The sequence below is a fragment of the Mytilus californianus genome, unplaced genomic scaffold (genome assembly GCF_021869535.1).
Source record: "Mytilus californianus isolate M0D057914Y unplaced genomic scaffold, xbMytCali1.0.p SCAF_1, whole genome shotgun sequence".
Lineage (NCBI taxonomy): Eukaryota > Metazoa > Mollusca > Bivalvia > Mytilida > Mytilidae > Mytilus > Mytilus californianus.
Genome location: NW_026262581.1, coordinates 77,849,325 through 77,871,709, shown reverse-complemented (window position 1 = coordinate 77,871,709; position 22,385 = coordinate 77,849,325). Strand labels below are relative to the sequence as shown.

The window sequence follows — 22,385 nt, the reverse complement described above, 5'->3', positions numbered from 1 at the left end:
CTCCGAAAATTTAGAGTAAACCTTTCTAACACACAGGATAACGATACAATTGTTGAGATAGTGAATTAACACCAGAAACAGCTGTATGATGAAGCATCTTCCATTAAAAGGAAGATGTAGTTGTTCGGTGAAAAAGAATGAAATGACTATAATTCCTGTTTACTATTTCATTACCTTTGATTTCAGGAATCAATTCCAAAAACCAAAAAGGTCAAATTACGCGTAATGGCAATCTCAACGTTCAGATAATTTTAGATAAATTGAAATAAAAGCTTAAATCGTAATATTTGATAGCATTGTAGAGTTAGATATCATTTTCACACACGAAGCTTCAGTGTGTATAGTATATTTTGTGGTTCAAGAAAGTTTCAAGTTTATTCCAACAGAAAACAACAGGTCTTCGTATTGAATTCAGATAATTGAATGCAATAGAAAGATATCGCTTGGTATTGTACATTTTAAAGAATCATACTTCCTAAGCCATTTTTTATATATTATCATACTTCATGTCAAAATACAAGATTTTGATTGGTTAGTACGAGGGAGATAATTTACTCTATCCCATGGCAAATACTCTATTACCCTTCACGTAGACGCTTGATCAATTGTGTGCTTTATCAAATACGGATGGTTGTTATGTACAAGACGTCATAGTTTATTACATGTACTTTAAATTTAAAATTTAATAGACAGTTTTAACAGAACATTCAGTATAATAAATTAAATAACACATAGCTGAGAGGGTGAAAGAGCAGATTGCTACCCCCCTAAAAGACATTGTCAACCCTGGCTTCACCTCGGATGACAATGTTTTCTTGGGGTAATAATCTGCACTATCACCCTTACAGCTGTGTGTTATTTATATACTGTCCTACTTAATTGCACTTTTAGATCATGTACATGTACTACTTATTGGGATACAAGATGATCGGCGCTATTTTGGAAGATGATTTACTGGAGAAGGAAACAAATAAAAGGTATCACTACAGACGAACAACATCGTTACTGAACCAATTGCCCAAAGACAAAGTTAAAAGGGTTTGTACGATTTAAAGTAAAAGCTATCAATCGACACAATCAATCTCTCTCTCTCTCTCTCTCTCTCTCTCTCTCTCTCTCTCTCTGCTTGATTTCTTTTGTTTTTAATTCATTAAATTTCTGTCTCTTATTTATTATATCGATTTGAAAAGAATCGTTGCGAAAAAAAATGCAACTAGTACTAACAAAGAGTAGATACATTTTTTTTATTCAGATGAAAAATAAAATCCTATCAAACTTAATAAAAATAAAATATATGTTTATCTTTCAGAAACTGCTCTTTGCATTTATCTGATACATGTTTTGTGACATTTAAAATCGTTTTGTTCTAGGCTCATAACAGTTTCATTCTTGCTCTGGACGGAGATGTAGATTTCAAACCTGAGGCAGTACAAAAACTGATAGACAAAATGACCAAGAATGAAAAAGTTGGCGCTGTATGTGGTCGAATACATCCTATTGGATCAGGTGCGCAGATATTGGTTATTTCATCAACTTCCTTTGAATATTATTACAAGCTCTTATTATATGATATATCATTCAAAATTAATTCGCACAGGCTAGAAAATATTTGTTAACACTATTCAAAATATCCGTTATCAAATAGTGCTACGCTTGAAGAATGGATTCGATTTTGGGGCTTCCAGGGGGTAATATCACCATTGTTTATCCCCTATTAGTCTTTTTTTAATTGGCATTTAAAAAACTGTGTAGAATTAACATTTGTTTCAAATAAAGAAATACTTGGTAGGAATAAAGTTTCATTTGTCCAGTACTACAGTGAAAAATACAATTTTTTTCATCGCATACAAGACAATAACTTGCAACGGAAGTAATAAGTAAATTTTATCCACGTTTTCCTGTTTACAAGCGTTAGTAACCAGCAGGTTACCTCAATGTTCCAAAATATTTTATATGAACACAAAATAAAAAAGAATGCTGCTTCGAAACAAACAAGATATATGTTTATGACTCAGAAATCCTTTTTTTTTCTTACTTGTACTTTTTCAAAACAACATTAAATGTTATAGTTGCTTCAATGTAAGCACCTTCAAATCTTTCATTCATTTAATTTGGATCAATAAAAAATAATTTTAAATGAAAAAAAAATGCCTTATGCGAAATAAAAAACCCTCCTGTTTGGTTTTGGGATGTTCGTTTTCGAAATCAGTGTCCGTTATATATTCAAAAAATTTATTATTCTCGAATTTATTTTAGTATAGAAAGCAAATGTGTACAGCCCCCCATCCTTTTTAACCAAGAAAATTGGGATGTTCCTTTCTTTTTCTCTTTGAATTCGCTCCTGCTATGTTTTATTTACAATTATATATATAAAAAAATCGTGCCATTTAAATGTTTTTAAAGTTGCCTTTAAAAATGAGAAAGTTTTTTTTATTTAAGGAAAAAGATCCCTAAATAGTTTAGTTCAAAAGCCGGTCTTAAATTTCCCACCTTCTGAAATTTGACAAGCTGTGTGTTTAAGATGTACCTGTTTCACCTTTTTTTTTTAACAACGTTAAAATAACAAAAAGAACTCTGAATTGAAAAAGATCAATTTATGAATATTAATCGACTTGCCACGCTTTACCGTGTCACGGTAGAACATAAAGCATTTGAAACGCTATAGACACACGCATACACTACCCACATTATCTGATATTAGTAAAATCTGTTCAGCCTTTGAAAGTGTATCGTCGAGTTCAGTTGTTCTCCTGAATAAAGTATCATCTCGTTTATCTTATAAAACTGCTTTACATTGTCATGTTTCGGAGGGAAAATATTCAATTGTATGTTTCCCCTTTTTCTTGCTTTTTTCGCAAGTTAAATTGTGATCAGGTTTAATAATGTTATAAAGTATTAAAATGAATAAATGTTTAAACAATATATACATTATATATGTTATGCGACTAACAGATCCGTTGCAAATAATTGCTGTTATTATTAATCTTGTGAAAACCCTTTTTCAAGTTCAAAAGATTGCCTGTCGTCCTGGTGTCTGTATCGAATAGGTTCGTAGCAAATATGACCTTTTCCTAGTTTGGAACAGCTATAAGGTGCATAGGTAGTAATGAAACCGGGAGTATATTCTCCCCAAACCGTGTTCGTCGTGAACGGGAATTTATTGTGCAATAGTTTCTATAATGCTTTAGTTCTATTTTACCTAAAAATGTTAATTTCTGTCACAAATCTTTGCACATTGTCATTGGGATACTTTTTGTATCTAGTTCAAGTAGAAATGGGAGGTAGTTTACTTATCATTAGTGTTAGCATGGCTTTAGCTGCTTGATACCCAAAAAAATATTTAAGAAACAAAGATAAATTCAAGAAAGGTCCTAATGTCTTGCTGTTATGTTGCTGAAATTTTCCGTTTATAATCTAAACAATTTGAGTAGTTTCATTGGTTGCAAAATAAATATAACGTGACGGCATTGGGTGGATATCCATTTAGGACGGTGTCAACCAATAATAACATTGTTGTGAGTTCATTTTAAAATATTACTATGAATAAATTACTTTGCATGCACATTGTAATTTGAATGTCATGAATGTTGATTATTGGATGTAAAATTGCAAACAATTATATTGATTTTCTTTGTATTGTTTAAATTAATTGCTGTTCTCTATAGGGCCTGTTGTATGGTATCAACAATTTGAATATGCTGTCGGACATTGGCTACAAAAGGCTACAGAACATGTGTTTGGATGTGTGCTTTGTTGTCCAGGAGCCTTTAGTTTATTTCGTGCTTCTGCTTTAATGGACGACAATGTGATGAGAATGTATACAAGTCCTCCTACGGAAGCTCGCCATTTCATCCAGTTTGAACAAGGTACAAAATTCTCATCAGTCCCTCTTAAATGTCCCACTAATAAAAGTTAAAAGAAAGTTCAATACTTTCAACGACAAATATTTTAACTACAGCACGATAAGTGGTTTAAAATTAAATATAAATGCATTCTTAATTAGGGCCTCTCGGTGGTGCCCTATAGAAATCCTGTCTGTCTGGCCGCCAGCATTTCTTTTACGTACGACAAGTCAAAATGGCTTCAACCGATTTCCATAATTTTTATGTACATCATGAAAGGAAGGTCCCTTCTAATTCAAGTGAAATTTGGACAAACACAGTGTTTAAAAACTTAGTTTTTGTGAAAATCAATCACCTATTTTGAGAAATGTCTTGGTGTGCTAGAAATTCATCGAATATTGATAAATAGCTTCAAAATTTATTTCACATGACAAAAATCAATTTTCGTAATATTTGGGGGAATGGTCGTAAAAATTAAGATTTTGTAAAAAATGCACATAATTTTGCTACAATATCAAAAGTAACGATAAAGGTAAAACATGTTTTCCCGAATTCTTGATGTCTAATTTGCAGAAAGTATAAATTTGAGGAAATGTAATAAAATCTTAGCATTTGTTAAAAACCAAAAACTTTAAAAAAAAAAAAAAATGTTTTCACCAAAATAGATATAAAGGTACAATAGGCTATTTCAAATTGATTCCCAATGTCAAAGTTGGGGTAAAAACTTTATTTTTTTGTTAACAAAATCAAAAACTTTGAGAGACATTTGTATTGCTAAGATTTCAACTGCAATAAATGTTTAGGCATAATATGTCAAATTGATTCCTCAAAAATTATTGGTTGGCTACCTCTCTGGTATCAAAATTTATGAAAACTAATACCTCATGATCATGAATTGCTTTGTTTGCATCAGTATTACTTATTTGTTTCTGTGCCTCTCACAAAAACGTTCAGGCGGGCCCTTGCTGAGATATCAGTTTTCTGGTTAATTTGCTTTTTCATTGCAACATTCTTAATCAGATCAAACGATATATCTCTCATCTGCTAACATTAATTTTACAGGTGAAGACAGATGGTTATGTACATTGGTGCTACAACAGGGTTGGAAAATAGATTACGCTGCTAGTGCTGACGCCTTCACATTTGCGCCACAAACCTTTCAAGAGTTTTTCGTGCAGAGGCGACGATGGGCACCGTCAACTCTAGCAAATATTATTGACTTGCTATCATCTTGGAGGGTAACAACGAAAATGAATGATAATATTAGCACGTTGTTCATTTTATACCAATTCGTAGTTCTTACTTCCAGTTTACTTGGTATCGGAACGGTTACGTTAATGATTACCGGATCTTTCAATGCTGTACTGAAAATAAATATGTTCCATTCATACGTCGTCGCCGTAACACCAGTGGTTTTATATACCATCATATGCATGAAATGTAGCAATGACAAACAAATTGCAGCAGCAGCGCTTCTTTCAACAGTGTACACCTTAGTAATGGTTATCGTCACGGCAGGATTATTCGTGAATCTCGCAACAGAAAAATTGTACAGTCCAAATGTAATATTTTTCATCGAAATACTTTTTATTTTCATATTCGCAGGATTTGCTCATCCAAAGGAGTTAATGTGTCTGGTTCATGGTTTGCTATATTACCTCCTAGTTCCATCCACTTTTATTTTCCTAACCGTGTATTATATGTGCAATATTCATGTTGTGACGTGGGGTACTCGTGAAAAGAAAACGGAAGACGATGTTATTGAGGAAACGGAGTCCGGAAATTTTACTAATTCAGCACAGCCTCCAGTACTAGTTAGATGTTTGCAGAAACTAGGCGTTTTGGCTGTAGTGAAAGAAACAACAAGGCTTATTAAGCAGTTATTGGGAGCAGGAGTTGAGCAGGAAACCGATGGTAATGAAACAGAATCAGGTACGCAACCACATGTTGGAGCGACAATTGTACCACGTGCTGCAACAAGACGTCCAAAAGTAAGACAAGAGCCTGATGCTTGGCAGTCGATGGAATACTTGGGATTCAAAGAAAAAGTTAATATTAAGGACAATGAAACTGGATTTTGGCGTGATATCCTTGACAAGTATCTTAAACCAATTGTAGAAGACGAACAGAAAAAAGAGGAAATCCAAAAAGAACTTAAAACTCTCAGAAACAATGTCGCATTTGGATTCTTATTGATGAATTTTTTGTTTGCAACGGCAGTATTCCAAATTCAGAACAACGAGAATCAGTTAAAGAAATTCTACATTTTAAACGAATACGAACCTTTGTCTGTTACCTTTTTGGTAGTGTTTGCATTAGTAATATTGTTGCAGTTTATTGGAATGCTTATCCACAGGTGGGGCACCTTTTTACATCTAATATCAAGTGTACGACTGTGGTCTTTTTCAAAAGCAACAGAAGAAGCGTGGGCTAAACAAGCCCTTAAGGAAACAGAATCCTTGCAATGTGCCGATCGAGAAGTTGACTACGAGGAAACCGTGAGTATATCGGCTTTATCATATGATTCAAGGGTATATGGTATTGACAGACCCAGTACACCAGATGAACATATGCCTGATTATCCAAGTGATGAGGAACCGGATCAAGATTATCCATGTGATGATGAGCAGACAAGTAACGAATATGAAAGAAACTTTCGACGAAGATTTGAGACAATAAGAAAAAAATTAGGTCCGTCTAGAAGATTCAACACCAGAACTGTACAAACACACAACACAGATATAAACAGAACAAATCTTTACTACAGAACATTTGGTCGGCATGCAGGAGCTAGAATAAATCATGCTTGTGACGTTTAATGAGGAATGCAAAATATGTTTTCAATGATCTAAGCTTATTATTCCTGACATCAATATAATTAAAATAATTACAAAAGAAATAAGAACATATTTTAAAATATTCGTGTTAGTTCTATAAGACCTCAGTGAGGTTTTAGTAAAAGAGGTTTTTCGCAAATGAAAGAATAGTAAGCAGAATAATGAAAGATACTAGATCATCAAGATTAAAACCTTATAACAGCTCACTGAACGAACAAATATAAAGAAAATTAAAAAATTGTTCTCTTTTATCTGCAATTTTATATGATTTCAAAGGAATCATACATAAAAAATATTATACAGGATGAATTTTAAACAATTTGAAAAAAAATCTTAAGGGATAAAATAAATAACTTACTTATAATAATCATACTGTGAAAATGAACGATTCAATAAGCATTGAGTACTTTCATTTCACAATCCAACACGTAAGTATTTTTTTAGTGTTTTTGATAAAGATGTACAATGTAATACTGGATTCATTAAGAACACATTTCATCAATAGGAATAGCAGTTATAGTAGACATATATATATAAATAAGAAGATATGTATATATGTATATTTATTTATTCAGACGGCCTTTATTTCTAAGATAATTCAATGTAAGGGTTAAGTGTTTTTGGATCCCTACCGACAAAGTAGCATGCTCTCCCAATAATTTTGTAAGGCATAACAGATGAGTCCGTGTCGATAATATCTGATACAATCGACGGACAATGATTGATTACTGAAAGAATTTTGCTAGAATTTCTATCCTCCAACATTCAATCATAATCGTGCATCCTGACTATGTTACATTAATTCAATCTTAAGGGCATACGATACAGTTACAGGGGAGGTAATGACGTTCGAGGGATTTTAGTCATTAGCTTGAAAACGAGTACATGGACCCCTCTTTTTTAAAATGACAATTGACTTGATACTGCATGATTATTTGTTCCAATTTTTATGAAAAAATCACCGATGAATTTTTTTTAAATTATATAAATATGCAGCAAAAAATGCCGTTTTTTACTAAAATCATGAAATTTTAATAAAAATGAATTATTTTCAAAGAATTGTTACATAAATTAAGAGCATACTTCTGTAAAGAAAAATTCCAAATCGTTTCACAAAAAATCTGCATGTGGTTATCTTTTGAAACAAAAAAGTTAAGTATGTCTGTTCAAATGATAGAAATGTACAAGAAACCGAAATTTTAAGTAAATGTCGACCCCATTTATCGTAAAATTTAGCACATGAAGGTATATTTTTTATTTCGTATTTGAATTAACTAAGTGAAAAATAGCTTGTATGCAAATTTTCGTAAAACAATCACCGTGGGATCAAAACTGTATCGTACGCCCTTAAGTTATCTTATGGGACTGTGGGTATATGTGTAGTGATGGTATCGCAAGTGAAAATAGCTGTCAAACTGTTGGCGAGAGTTGTTGTTTCTAAGATGACAGGTGTTTCTTCGCTTTCTGAGGATATCTGCATCACGATCGACTATTCTTCTGGTTCAAGTAATGATTTCTGGTTCAAAACTGAATTTTCTCATAATATCGTGTATCTTCAATCATCTTCATCTTCCGAAAAGCAGGTACATATGGAAACAGCCTCTTTGCTGCCACAAGAAAACACTTCTTAGTCTCCAAGAAGCTGATGTACGTTCTCCCTCTTCTTACTCCTTTCTTTTTCATTCCCTCCCTTTTTTCCTTTCAGATTTATTTTCCTTCCTTCATCATCTGGTATATTCTCTTTCTGTCCCTGGTCGCGCTGATTATTTTCTCTGCTCTTCTCTTTTTTATTTTTTCTTCTTTTCATTTGTCTTCGTCGTCTCTTCTTTTGATATATCTTTCTCTCTTTTGACTCCTCCTCCTCTCCTTTTGACTTATTACGCTCCTACCTATCTCCTTGTGCCAACCCAAAAGTCGAATAGTTGGTCCGGTTAATTTTCCAAATACCGTTCTATGTTTCTTTGATGAAGGTTTTCTATCCTTTATTGGTGCTCTTGTTTGCGGTATTTCTGCAAAACTATCTTCTCCTCCGGATAAGCCCTCACTACAATCATTTTCTCTCCTCTCTCTCTCTTTAAAACTTAAGGAATAGTTATATTCCCCTTTTCCAAACGTCATTGTGGACTAATATTCAGACTCAATTCCCTCCTTACACTTTTGACTTGCAGCATTTTTGCTTACCAACATGCGGCATTCATTGCAACTCTAACCAAAGCCACTTGATGCTCAGTTTGCACATTATTTATTGGTAAAATCTATAGTTGTGGCATAGAATACAAGTTTATACTGTAACCTGCAATTATAAAAAAGAATCGCATCACCGTTAGTGATTAGTTTTTATATCTCTGGACAGACTAATGGATATAGCAGGATTCATAATTACTATTCAAAACCAGTTTGGAACATTTTCTTAAAGAGAGGGCTTCAACCTGTCTTTCGCTGCGTCGGTGTCTCAATACACTAGAGATCATAAGATACCAGTATAGTCGTAGGATCTGTAATTTACAAATTGTGTCCTATTCCCGATTGTGACATTTTGACTGGATGTGGATTCGCATGGCTTGTGATGCATGAATAGCAAAAGACGCTTACCCTCGCCCGGTCTCATTCCTTTTTTTAGAGTTTATACGATTCCCTTGGTATTAGCTTTTAACCTTGATTTGTTTCTTCCTTATCGATTTACGTGATTAAAATATCGTTAAATTACTGTCTACTTCATTTAGGCTTGGTCTATGAATTTTCTGAAAGCAGGAAATTACATAATTCCGTTTATTCAGAACAATATGTGGACCTTTCCAATTATCTTTTTGGAGTATTTGGACATAACTTTTTGACGCGACAAAGATTATGTAACTAAACAGAATATCCTTCTTCAAAATGTAGCGTTTCGTTCCAAGGACATTATTTCTTTTCATCCTGTCACTTAAGGTAGTTCCGGGGTATAGAAAACAAAATGACAGAAATTTCTCATACTTTGTGAACTTAAACTTTGTTGTATGGTTATAAAAAAAGTGCAATAAATTTTGGGGGTCACCGGCCATCCAAGAGATTTTTCGACCTCTGAAAATGGGTGCCAATAGGCTAATTAATTTATAAATGGATATATAGGGAAAATAGATATAAAACAGCTTTGATTAAATATTCACAGCAAAAACAAATGACATAAGTTGCTAATTTTTTCATACTGAAAAGCTTGATGTCTTTATTTTATAAAATTGGAAAACAATGTTGGGGTCACCGGCAATATAAGAAAAATAATCCACTTTTTATGACTGGCTTCCCATGGAAACAGACAAAAAGTAACAATTAAAAAAAAGCAATTTTTATGAATCGAGAAGTTTGATATCAACATATCTGTAAACGTTTCCATGGGAATTCAATAAAAATTGGAAGGGTAATTAGGTACTATTTGCAGAAGCAAAAGTAGATTTTAGGGGTTTCCCATGGTAAATCACGGACTTAGCCATTACTCCATTTCAAATGTCATCAACTTGTTGCTTGCAATTTCCATTAGAATTAATTAAAACTATAAAGGATTATTCAAAGTATCATTTGTAGATATGGAAACAGCCTAAGAGAAAGTTCTTTTTTAGTTACCAAACTGACTTTTGAGGTCTTTCATGGCAAAACAAAGACTTAGCTATATATATGTACTATATATGTATATCCTTTCTGAGGAGCACCGCCATGAGATATGGTGTAAATAAGACATTTAACACGGAACAGGCATAGATTAATGTGAGCATTTGCCAATCAAGTTCCTAGGTTAGGATGTGATGGTTCTTACTTCCACAAGGTTAACTACTTTCTAATTCTATTTGTGACGGGAGAGAGTGCACTTCAAACATTTTTGGTAGGGATAAGCCGCCGCGACTTCCAGTACCCTACCTTTTTCGTATATTTTGAATTTTATAAAAACATACCCTATCATATATTTTTGCCTAAAATTATAGCTTTTATGAATATGTTATTTCTTAGAGAGATAAATACATTTGCCATACATGTATATCTGATCATGATGCATTCACACAGTGCATGCAGTGGTTTTATTCTTATCTTTAAAAAATACGAAATCTGATTTGTTTCAGATACTTATGATATAATCAACAACGTAATCAAATATTTCTTCTTACTTTTTTGCCATGTCCCTTATTATATATAATCAAACTTGAAATATGTACAAGTTCAACAGTCTCCTCCGTACAACTCATTACAAATAAGACACCTCCTCTCCCCATCCCCATGACAAGATTTGGTCCAGTAGTTTCAGATAAGAAGATTTTTGCGTAAGTTAACGGACGACGACGACGACGGACGACGGACGCCAAGTGATGAAAAAGCTCATTTGGCCCTTTGGGCCAGGTGAGGTTAAAAAAAGTGGGGGTTACCCATTCGAGCCATTTAAGAAATTTATCCAGAAAAAAAATATGTTTCAAATTGTTTTGTAAAGATATATAGGGACAATATCTCCGTTTTCTCTACCAATCATATTTTTTTAAGAAAAAACGAATGATAGACATTTCTTATTTATAGATATAAAGTACCACAATTTTAAGTTTTAAAAAACATTGCCATAGAAACATGTGCATCTGTAATATCTCAGATGCTAAATTCTCCCAAATAGTATATATACTTGTGTTATGTGAATTTGTGTTTCACTTGTCAATTTTTGCTGCCAAAATTGATTCAAAGAAATGTATTTATATATAAAAATAAGAAGATGTGGTATGATTGCCAATGGGACAAGTCTCCACAAGAGACCAAATGACACAGAAATTCACAACTATAGGTCACCGTTCGGCCTTCAACAATGAGCAAAGCCCATACCGCATAGTCAGCTATAAATGGCCCCGAAATGATAAATGTAAAACAATTCAAACTAGAAAACTAACGGCCTAATAAATGTACAAATAATGAACGAAAAACAAATATGTTACACAGCAACAAACGGCAACCACTGAATAACAGGCTCCTGACTTGGGACAGGCACATACATAATGTGGCGGTGTTAAACTAGTTTGAAGGCGCCAACCCTCCTCCTAACTTGGGACAGTGATGTAACAGTTCAACAAAAGAACAAACTATAAAAATCTCAGTACACATCATTAACAGTCAGAGAAAACATGCTCTTGTGCAATGCCAAGATACAGGTATCGACAGATTGTAGAGCCATGAATGTGCATATGTATACACAAATAATATTTAGTTTGATTTTAATTTACTGACAACAAAATCAATATTTATACCAATAAAAACAATATTCAAAAATCTGATTACAGTGTTCAATTGGTAACCCTTTTAAAATTAGTTTACTTAAAGGATCCATAAGTTTAACCGGATCGTTTCTAAATTTCCAGGCTCGGTAAACAACATCTCCGTAAAATTTAGGATGTGCTATCCCGTTTGAAATAAGTTTTCTACAGGTACAACCAAACTTCAAAACCAAATCTTTATATCTATGGAATAATTTAGTAAAGGTTTTAAGTGATTTGTGGTAACGAAATCCCTGACTTATAACTTACCAGTAATACATAGATTACGTTAATTGAAATCCAAAACGTCACAGCAGACATGGGCATAGCGAACGAGTTGTGTCCTTTGGGTAAATTTCGGCAGTATATTTAGAAAATTCTTGATTATTTAACGAAAAAATATCATAAAGATAACGGTAAGTGTTGTTGAATTTATCAATTAAATGCAATTAAGACGGGTCTTTACTGAGTTTGATCATAAACGGTGATTCATAACAGTACAATAACAGGTCTACTATTAAAGGGGCGCAATTGGTGCCCATAGGAATACCTACAACCTGTCGATAAACTTTATTGCCGAAACGTACATAAATAGTATCAAGGAGAAAATTAACAGCTTCAACCATTTCATTAGACCTCTAGTAAGTATATCTATCATGTTTACCTTTCTCATTAAATGAGTTGCAGCAAATGGCTTTAATATAATATATATTTATACGTCTTCTTAACTACTTATTCATATAGCTGGCAGAGTGAAGCTTTTCCAATGAGATTACAGGCCATTTGTTTAATTTTTTTAAATGCCTCATATTGTGTCATGTACAGGCCTTTTTTAGCTGACTTTATAGTATGGACATTGCTAATTGTTGAAGGCCTAAGGGTGACCTGTAGTTTATAAATCAATGTTCTTTGGTCTCTGGTGGATAGTTTAAAGTAAACAAGTATAAAAAAAAACACTTTTTAATACTTCTTACATTCATCAGTCTATGGAAAAAGCGAATGCAGAAAAACGTTTCTTATATGGACAAGCGATATTGTCTAATATGAAATTGTAAATATGTTTCATATTTTTAAAAATCAATTCAATAAATCTGGATTATATAACGCGTCGAATGGAAGGTTTGTTTTTTTTTTCCTACAACAATAAATCGCTAGAGCGGAAAATCGACAATATCCTGCTTTTCGAGGTCGTTTTGATGGGGAAATAATCATGTACACCAGTTCAACAAGAATCAAGGTAAGATTTTGTTAAGAAAATACCAATTTTAAAACATATTGTTCAAATACAACCAACAATTAAGTCTAAATATATATTCAATAGTTAGTTAAAAGCAAAAGATTATGTCCGTGTAAAATTTGAAGTGCTGTGTTTTTCTTGTGTACATAAACAAACAAATGCTATAACTTCTAATATGGATGCAATACTTTTAAAATATGATAGCAGTATTTTTTTAATGTCACCATAAGTAACATTGTATGTTAATAAGCAGTTTTAATGTCACTGCTAAACGTCAAAATGTGTTTGGTAGCATCTTTCCAATTTCTTAATTGGTTTTTGAAGCAAAATCAATCAAATAAAGGTATTATGAACATCGTCGTAATTATTGTTCACATATGTTACATCTATTAAATTTCTTTATGAACGCATCCAAACAATACATATCCGATACTCTCCCTACACGTATGGAAGCTTTTATGATTCATTTTTGTTTTTAATTTACAGGTCATGTGGTCGGCTCCACAACAGAAGAGGAAGAGAATGAACCCAAACGTGTATGCCAGCAGTGTGAGTTTACCACAAGATGGCCGAGTAGCATCTCTAAGCATAAGAGATCTCACATTATGGACCTTAATTTTAAATGTGATGCATGCCCTTCAAAATTCCAGGGCGAATCTCTGTTAAGAGATCACCAGAATATTAAACATGGAGATGGTTTGATTTGCAGTCATTGTTCGAAGACCTTTAGGAGTAGACCGGGTCTGGCATACCACATGATGAAAGTAATTGGTAATTTTGATCAGAAGTGACCTTACTGTGATAAAACTTTTATCAGTAAACAGCACTTTAATGGGCATGTAAACAAACATCAACATTACAAACCATTCAAATGTTCTAAGTGCAGAAAATCCTTCTTTTACAAGCATTTGCTGCAGACACATGAAGCAAAATGTCACGAAAAGAAGGAGGCAAAATGTTTTGAGTGTAACATGCAATGTTCATGTAAAGTTGGCCTTCGCAATCATAATACTGGGAAGCATAGTGATAATATGCATCGTTGTGATGTATGTGGGAAGACATATAATTGGGCTGCAAGCTATTACAGACATATGAAGACACATCAATAAAATATAACTTGTTATTACTGTAATAGAATTAATATACTGTTTTGTTATTGTTGTTTTGATATTTTTTTCTGCATTATCAAGTCAAGCTGTCGTCTAGACAAATACCAGCCCGAACATGAGGTAATATTTTCGATTCGTCGACCTTATATCTCTCTGCATGGATGCCTTTACTTCCCTTGGCAGGTTCGTTCAAACTTCTGATTGTTCCTCATTTTTTTTTTCTTTTGGATTTGTTTTTTTCCTTACAGGCATATCAAATAAATGATCGCTTGAAAAAAAAACAGTAATGGAACAAATAAGCGATTCCTAGAAAACAACTATAAAATCATTTGCCTATTTTGCACATTTTGTCATTCTGTCTGTCTGTCTCTCCACGTGCCTTTCAGCGCAACAATCTTAAACGACCTTGCGATCGTGATGAAACTTTACAACATTTTAGAACACTACCTTAGTGTGGGTTCCAGGTCAAACATGTGAAAATGGGGAGACAAAAGAGTTTATTAACTTTAATATACTAATAGTATTGCGGGTTTAGTATTTTTTAGTGAGTCAGTCCATCTGTTTTTTCGTCTGTCCATTTGCCTTGTCAGCGAAACTCCTCCTCGCCCACTAATATGTTTAACCCCGCCACATTCTGTATGTGCCTGTCCCAAGTAAGGATCGATCCTGTAATTTAGTGATTGTGTTTTGTTGCTGTATATCATATTTGTATTTCGTTCATTGTTGTTTTATATAATTCACGCCGTTTGTTTTCTCGTTTGAATTGTTTAACATTTGTCCTTTTTGTGCCTTTTATCGCTGACTATGCGATACGGTGACTTATAGTTGTGAACTTCTATGTCATTTGGTCTCTGTTGGAGAGTTGTCTCATTGGCAGTTACACATGTATACCACATCTTCATATTGCTATATACAACATTATGCAGAAACAAAAGTGTTCTAAAACGCAAGACAAAGTCTAATGTATTACAAAACTGTACTTTGCATTGCCTTAATAGTTAATTACGGAAAAAGTGCAATGTATTTGTTTTAAATTACTCGAAAGGTCAAAATCTGAAAGTTGTAATAACTGAAACCTACTAGAATTTAAAATAAAGGGAATAAGGAATAAACTTGTTTATGATTTATCATACTTGAATACCTTTTAAAACTTGTTGCAGTGTATTCAGTTAATATTCATTTAACTATATGTATGACAATTTTAATACTTGTCTGTTTCTGTAAAGGTATTATATATGTATGATAATTTTAATACTTGTCTGTTTCTGTAAAGGTATTATATATGTATGATAATTTTAATACTTGTCTGTTTCTGTAAAGGTATTATATATGTATGATAATTTTAATACTTGTCTGTTTCTGTAAAGGTATTATATATGTATGACAATTTTAATACTTGTCTGTTTCTGTAAAGGTATTATATATGTATGACAATTTTAATACTTGTCTGTTTCTGTAAAGGTATTATATATGTATGACAATTTTAATACTTGTCTGTTTCTGTAAAGGTATTATATATGTATGATAATTTTAATACTTGTCTGTTTCTGTAAAGGTATTATATATGTATGATAATTTTAATACTTGTCTGTTTCTGTAAAGGTATTATATATGTATGACAATTTTAATACTTGTCTGTTTCTGTAAAGGTATTATATATGTATGACAATTTTAATACTTGTCTGTTTCTGTAAAGGTATTATATATGTATGACAATTTTAATACTTGTCTGTTTCTGTAAAGGTATTATATATGTATGACAATTTTAGTGCTTGTCTGTTTCTGTAAAGGTATTATATATTTAAGCAAATTATGCTAGATAATATAATCGCTGCAAACGAATTAAACTCATCATTTCTTGAAACGCACACGTCCATTGGTCATCTTACTAGTTTTAAATTTCAATGTTTATTTCAAATAATTACTATGTATGCAAAATTAACAAGTTTAACCATGAGATATTGCTCACAGATGATTCAACCGCTATATGTATTCCTTAAACTTGAAGTTGGTGCTCATTGGATGTGAAAACACACAATACGGTATGGCATACTCACGTGAAGCTTATTACAACTTCAAAAAGCCCAGATTTGTGGTTCTTGAGAAAACATACATGACCATTATGTGTTAGAATATATAAGTGTTCGGGAAATAAGAAAATTTATCACATAATAAAACATATAAAAATAAAGAGATGTATGCTCACTGGAAGTTTAATTACAAATTTCAGGAAGTACTGATGGTAGTTCCTAAGAAAATTTCGACACACATTTCAATGGACAAATGGGGATATGAATAGTACATTTGTATTACGTAAAAGTGAACTCATCATTATTCAAAGTCGGTCCATAAAAAACATTCGACAATAGAACATGGGCTCTAAGTGATATATGATAACAAAACAGGATCAATTATTGGATAGCAAATATTTTGCTGTGCATGTACTGATTTTGTGTCATGGATGGATACCCCATATCCTTTGTTATTTCCTATTACATATACAGCACATACAAGCAATACAAGCAGCACATATAATCAAATACAAAGCCCAATATACAATACACATGCAATATAGAAAACAAAGCAACATTTACATATAAAACATATAAAACACATGCAGGCAGAAGATATCAATAAAGACAAAGCTCATGCAATACAAAGTGCAGATCAGCATATTCAGATAAAATACATACAAGCAATAAAAGCATAATATATCAATATAAGCAAAGCACATGACAACAGAAAATAAAAAAGTAATAATAAGTCACTGAGGTCAGTGTTTCCTCGTCACCCAATCATTTCTTACCATACCTCGTTGTTTTCGGTCGTGACCTAAGATTATATGCATTTTCTTTAATGATTACAAACATGTTAAAAATTCGAACTGGATTTATTTATTATTTTGTAGGTCTCTAATGTCATGGTCCTCATCCATCTAATTTGTAGTGCTGGTAGTTTAGACTGTTCAAGATGGGTGTTGGTAGAGCTTTTGTAGTGGTCGTAAATAAATCTGAGTGCTCGTTCTTGTATTTTTTTCGATTTTTGTTTTTGTATTGTTCACTATAAAAGTACTATGTAAGTAAATAATAGCTGAGGTTTGGCAGGATGAATGAAATGAAATGGAGAAAGTATATACGTAATACAAAAAAGATATAGAAACATCATGCAAATAAAATATGTATCAGACAATATATACTAAGGACAAAGTTAGCAGTATGTCAGTAACAGTGTACATAATACAGTAACACTGTAAATGTAGAAATACAACTTTGACGTAGAATGCGTGGTATTTGCTTACTTCTTATTAATCTACAGTTGGTTGGGGTCAGTGGTATGTTATTTGGGACAGTTATTCCATAAATTAAGAATGATAGCTGGATTGTACGAACATTTAAAAGTAATATGTCGCAACGTACTATCATAACATAATTTTAGTATGGTCATCCGAACATGTATTTTAGCCTATGATAAATGGCAGATTCATGATATTAACTGATGCATATTTCCAAAAGTTGGCCATTGTCCGTAAAATATGCTAAAGGTTGCGGAGGTTATTATTTTAAGGATGTTCGCTCCTCTTGTTTTTGATTTTTTGCCAGATATTCGGAATCCTCTGGTTTTATCCATGTACTGCCATTAAAAAAAATTTCCCGCTTACCCCTGCTTTTCTTTTCATAATTTTATTACATATAGTTTAAAAAGCCATATTTGAAAATGCTATAAAATCCTTGTTATTTTTTCATATTTTTCTGCTTCCTTAGTTCCTTTTTTATATACTATCAACTTATGACAGTCTTTTAAAAAGCTTGTTATTTTGAAACAGAGTAGCGAACATCCTTAACTCCGCTTAAAGTCATACTACCTAATGCATGTATATGTGTATGTTTATCATCTTAAAGTAAAATGTATATCATTTTTCATCATAGGACGCATTCCATTAGAAAAATTGACAAATGTACGTTTTTTATATATATATTTTAAAGAGTATATGAAAAAGCCAGCATGTTAACCTTTTTTTACTTCTATTGTCAAAACCAAATGATTTTAAAAATTGTACTTACTATCTTGTTATGCCTGTAGTAGAGACATATTTGAATAATTCTTCGTTCACTGGTTTCAATGTTTGCGAGATACACATTTGGACGTCAGGAAAAGCGAAACATTTTATAAAAAAATATACTGAACGTAAGTATCGTACGCATAATATAATTTTAAATGAGTGATTGGTCAAAGTATAAATTGAGTTATCTCCCATTTATCACATAACAATCTCAACTAAAAGATAAAGTAACATATTACAAAATGCATAGGAATGTGATATTATAAGTTATATACAATACCCCTCGTGTATCATACAATAGTGTTTTTGGTATTTCAATTTTCTAGAAGGATCACTGTGACAAATATATTTTTCTATATATTAACAAAATAATAACTGTCTTTGATAATCGTGTGCCGTTGTATTGTGTTTTTGCGCTGGTGATTTTTCGACCCTGTGCACTCTTCCACAAAATTTGATCAAATATTTTGGTTATCTAATTAAATCTGATTAAGATAAATCATGTCTGAAATTTATCTATTGTAGTAAAAATAAAACAAGACTGTCTTTCTTCTCAACTTAGTCATAACAGATCGAAAATAACTTTTTCTGGGTAGGCGCAGATGACTGTGGTAAATGCTTTCACTTTCTTGTATTACGATATCTGTGTACGTTATTACAAGATTCAGTCAACTCAAATCACAGGATTTCCTATTGGTACCAACTGAGCGCTTCTGATTGCAGAACTTTTGTCTTTTTTGCTATGAATCTTCTTACGTGCATAAACATTAAAAAGAGAAAATTATAAATTCTGACAAGATACCAGATACGTTGTGGATGAAATAAAAACTCATAATCCCGAGTTTATTAAACATATGAATGTATTTATTAATGACACCTTCTGCAACAGTAAAGGTTTACCATTTGTTAGACATTGTTAGTGCATACATTTCACAATTTGTACTGTAAGCTAGAATAAAAAAGTTTATGAAGCTGATATTTATGAGCGAAACTTTGCCTAAACTTGAAGTAGCTTTTATTGGATTCGCTTGCCGAATGAATCATATATAGGAGAAACGATTATCTTGTAGACGCATCCGGTCTTGCTCCTACTGAAGATCATGCGAATTTACGTAAGATTTTTTTTTTTTTACTTTGATTAGTATCTTTTTAATTGGATTTATGAGATTTTGAACAACGCCAAACTACTGTTGCCACTAATTTTCAAATACAGAAGCCTGTGGATACTTTCAAACATTCTATAATAGTTTAAACATCTTATCTGTAAATATGATATTATCCGTAATATAGGCGATATGCTATCCCCTTTAGGCTACCTTCTATTGTTTTGTCGTAAATAAAACTAATAAGGCTTCGAAAAACAATATACTTAAACTTGGTGTAGTTTTGACACCTATTAACAGCAAAGGCTACAGGAGTTATATCATAGATGGTCCGATGATTTTTGGTACATTGTATTTTAACTACTTACTGGCTTCCAATTTAAATTATGTGGATTCAAAACAAATATGATAAACTGCAATATTATCAAGAGAAAAACATCTTCCTCGGGCTAATTTGACCATAAATGTGTTTGTTTCTTCTTTTAGGTACCCTTTGGTCATACAGCCCTTCACGTGTTCAGATTGGTATACATTTTTGACATCATGAACTTTGCTCATGAAGGAAAATCCAGAAAAGCGCAACAGATTTATTTTCTTTTTCCATTTCCAATTTTGTTGGGTTTTTTTACCTCGATTTTTATCTTTTTAGTGGATTTGTCAGATTTGAACAGCTGTAATAACATTAACGGTACCAGTTCTACTGCACCTGAGGCGCATTATGAATTGAGGTAAACTAATGTGGCCTTTAATTTAAAGCCAATTCAAACTAAAATGATAACACATCCTAATGTTTACGGGGATGCCGTTTACCGAGCCCGGAAATTTAGATACGATTCGGGTAAACTTATCGCTCCTTTAAATAAACTTTTCTAAAAGGTTACCAATTCAACACTATAATTAGTTCTTTGAATATTGTTTTTATTGGTATTAATATTGATTTTGTTATCGGTAAATTAAAATCAAACTAAATATCATTTTTATATACACATTTGCACATTCATGGCACTACAATCTGTCGATACCTGTATCTTGGCATTGTACAAGGTCATGTTTTTCTCTGACTGTTAATGACGTCTTTACACTAAATCCATTGGACGTTGGATGTGTACTTATTGATATTTTAGTCTTAGATGCATGATTTTTTATTAGTTGTTATTGTCTTTGAACTAGCTGTCAGTAACTGCGAGTACTCTCAGATCTGTGCTTAGTGTCTTTTTTGTGATGGGCATGTATAAGTACCCTGCCACGTCCACTCTGTTTTGTTAGATGTATTTCTGCTTTGTATCTATCTGATGAGTTAAGCCTTTTTCAACTGATTTTTATAGTTTGTTCTTATGTTGTTCTGTTACATATTTACACCACTATCCCATGGTAGGGAAGGGTTGGCGCCTTTAGACTAGACAATCGGCATGCACCACTGACTGAATGTGTTTGTAATCATCTCCTAGAAAAACTCCATTTGTGGTGTTAAATTCTTTATGGAAATCAAAAGTGACTGTCACATTACATGATTAGAAGTAATGTAGTAAAGGTCCGGAAAGACGATATCATAACCGGATTTGATACCGGGACTTAACCAGTTATTTACTGCGCAACCTTGCAGATTATTTCCGGAGCTCAGCTGATCTCGTTGTGTTGGATTCCAGTCCTGAGATTCCTGCCATTACATCGTATTGTATACGAAAACTGTAACTGCTATTTGGAAAGGTATATCTAATTATTGCACCATTACAACATTGGTGTCAGAAGTCGGTTCGAATCTACTTTAAATCGACTCGAGACATTCAGTGTTTACTGACATTGTGGCGGCAAAATTGAAAAAGGAAAATTGGTCACAACAAAGAAAACCAAATGAATATAGTACCTATAGAAAAAGAAACATTACACATTTCATGAGTATAATAATCATGGAAATCTAATGTCAGGATTTTTGACAACCGATTGAAATTACTTTGATAATTTTCAATTTCTAAAACGACAAAATTGCTTGTGTCAGTTTTACTGACAATCCGCAATACGGTTAATCATTGAAAAATAAACCGCATATTTATAAACATTGCGCCAAGATAAATTAAAATGGCAAAACCTATAAATATAAACAAAGCTACCTTTACACAGTTATAAGCGATTAAAAAGATTGGTGAAACTAGAGCCTTAGCAATAATTGCAAAGAGAGAAGAAGTGGGTTTACTTAATCTAGATAATTTAGAAGAGATATCAGAAATACCACAATCATTGTGGACTGCACTGTTAAGTGAGAACATTATTTGTTTAGAAGACCCAGAAGATGCAGATGAAGGTCAAGAGGTCTTGCAAAATACTATTGAGTCACTACGTCATTAAATATTGTCGGTAGAAAAGTCAAGAGATGATATGGCAGAGGCATTACAAACAAAAATAGAGAGAAATTCTGAACAGAGTAAAGCACATCTAGAAGAACAAAGGCTTATTTTTGAACAACAAAGAGACGTCTATACAAAACAGAAAGAAGAACAAACTGAGCAAATGAAGGAAATGATTAAATCAGAAAATGAAGAAATAAAAGATATACATGAATATTCAAAAATAATTCAGGCTCAACTACAACAAAAAGAAACTTTGATTAAAGTAGAAAAAGTCATAGCAGATAAAGAGAAAAAGAGTGGTCCGGTTCAATTATTGAAAGGAAAATATAATGCTTATGATCTTAAAAACTCAGATTATGTTGGTCCCACAGCACCAAAGATGTCAACATATGATGGCAAAAATGACTGACGTCCTTATTATTTACAATTTAGCACTATAGCTGATAGATATGTAGGACTCAAATCTATGGCGGGTTCCAAATCTATGGCAGATTCCTAATCTATGGCAAATGTGACGTAACAAACGTCAAACAAATCAAATCTATGGCAGATTTTTGTTTTCTCCAAATCTATGGCAGATCTTTAAATTACGTCACAATA

At 32.6% G+C, this 22,385-nt stretch overlaps 1 protein-coding gene across 1 annotated transcript; it reads left to right on the top strand.

Annotated features, from left to right (window-relative positions):
- Positions 1-894: 894 nt before the first annotated feature.
- On the top strand, positions 895-22,194 carry LOC127738003 (chitin synthase chs-2-like). The gene is made up of 6 exons (XM_052249011.1): positions 895-1,038; positions 1,371-1,506; positions 3,666-3,866; positions 4,905-5,833; positions 13,655-13,717; positions 22,015-22,194. The coding sequence occupies exons 1-6, from the start codon at positions 895-897 to the stop codon at positions 22,192-22,194; spliced, it is 1,653 nt and encodes a 550-aa protein (XP_052104971.1).
- The last annotated feature ends 191 nt before the right edge of the window (positions 22,195-22,385 follow it).

Coding starts and splice junctions, on each gene's coding strand:
- LOC127738003 (XM_052249011.1), top strand. CDS start 895: ATGTACATGTACTACTTATTGGGATACAAGATGATCGGCGCTATTTTG. Junction 1,039..1,370: donor CCAAAGACAAAGTTAAAAGG/GTTTGTACGATT, acceptor GTTTTGTTCTAG/GCTCATAACAGTTTCATTCT. Junction 3,867..4,904: donor TTTCATCCAGTTTGAACAAG/GTACAAAATTCT, acceptor TTAATTTTACAG/GTGAAGACAGATGGTTATGT.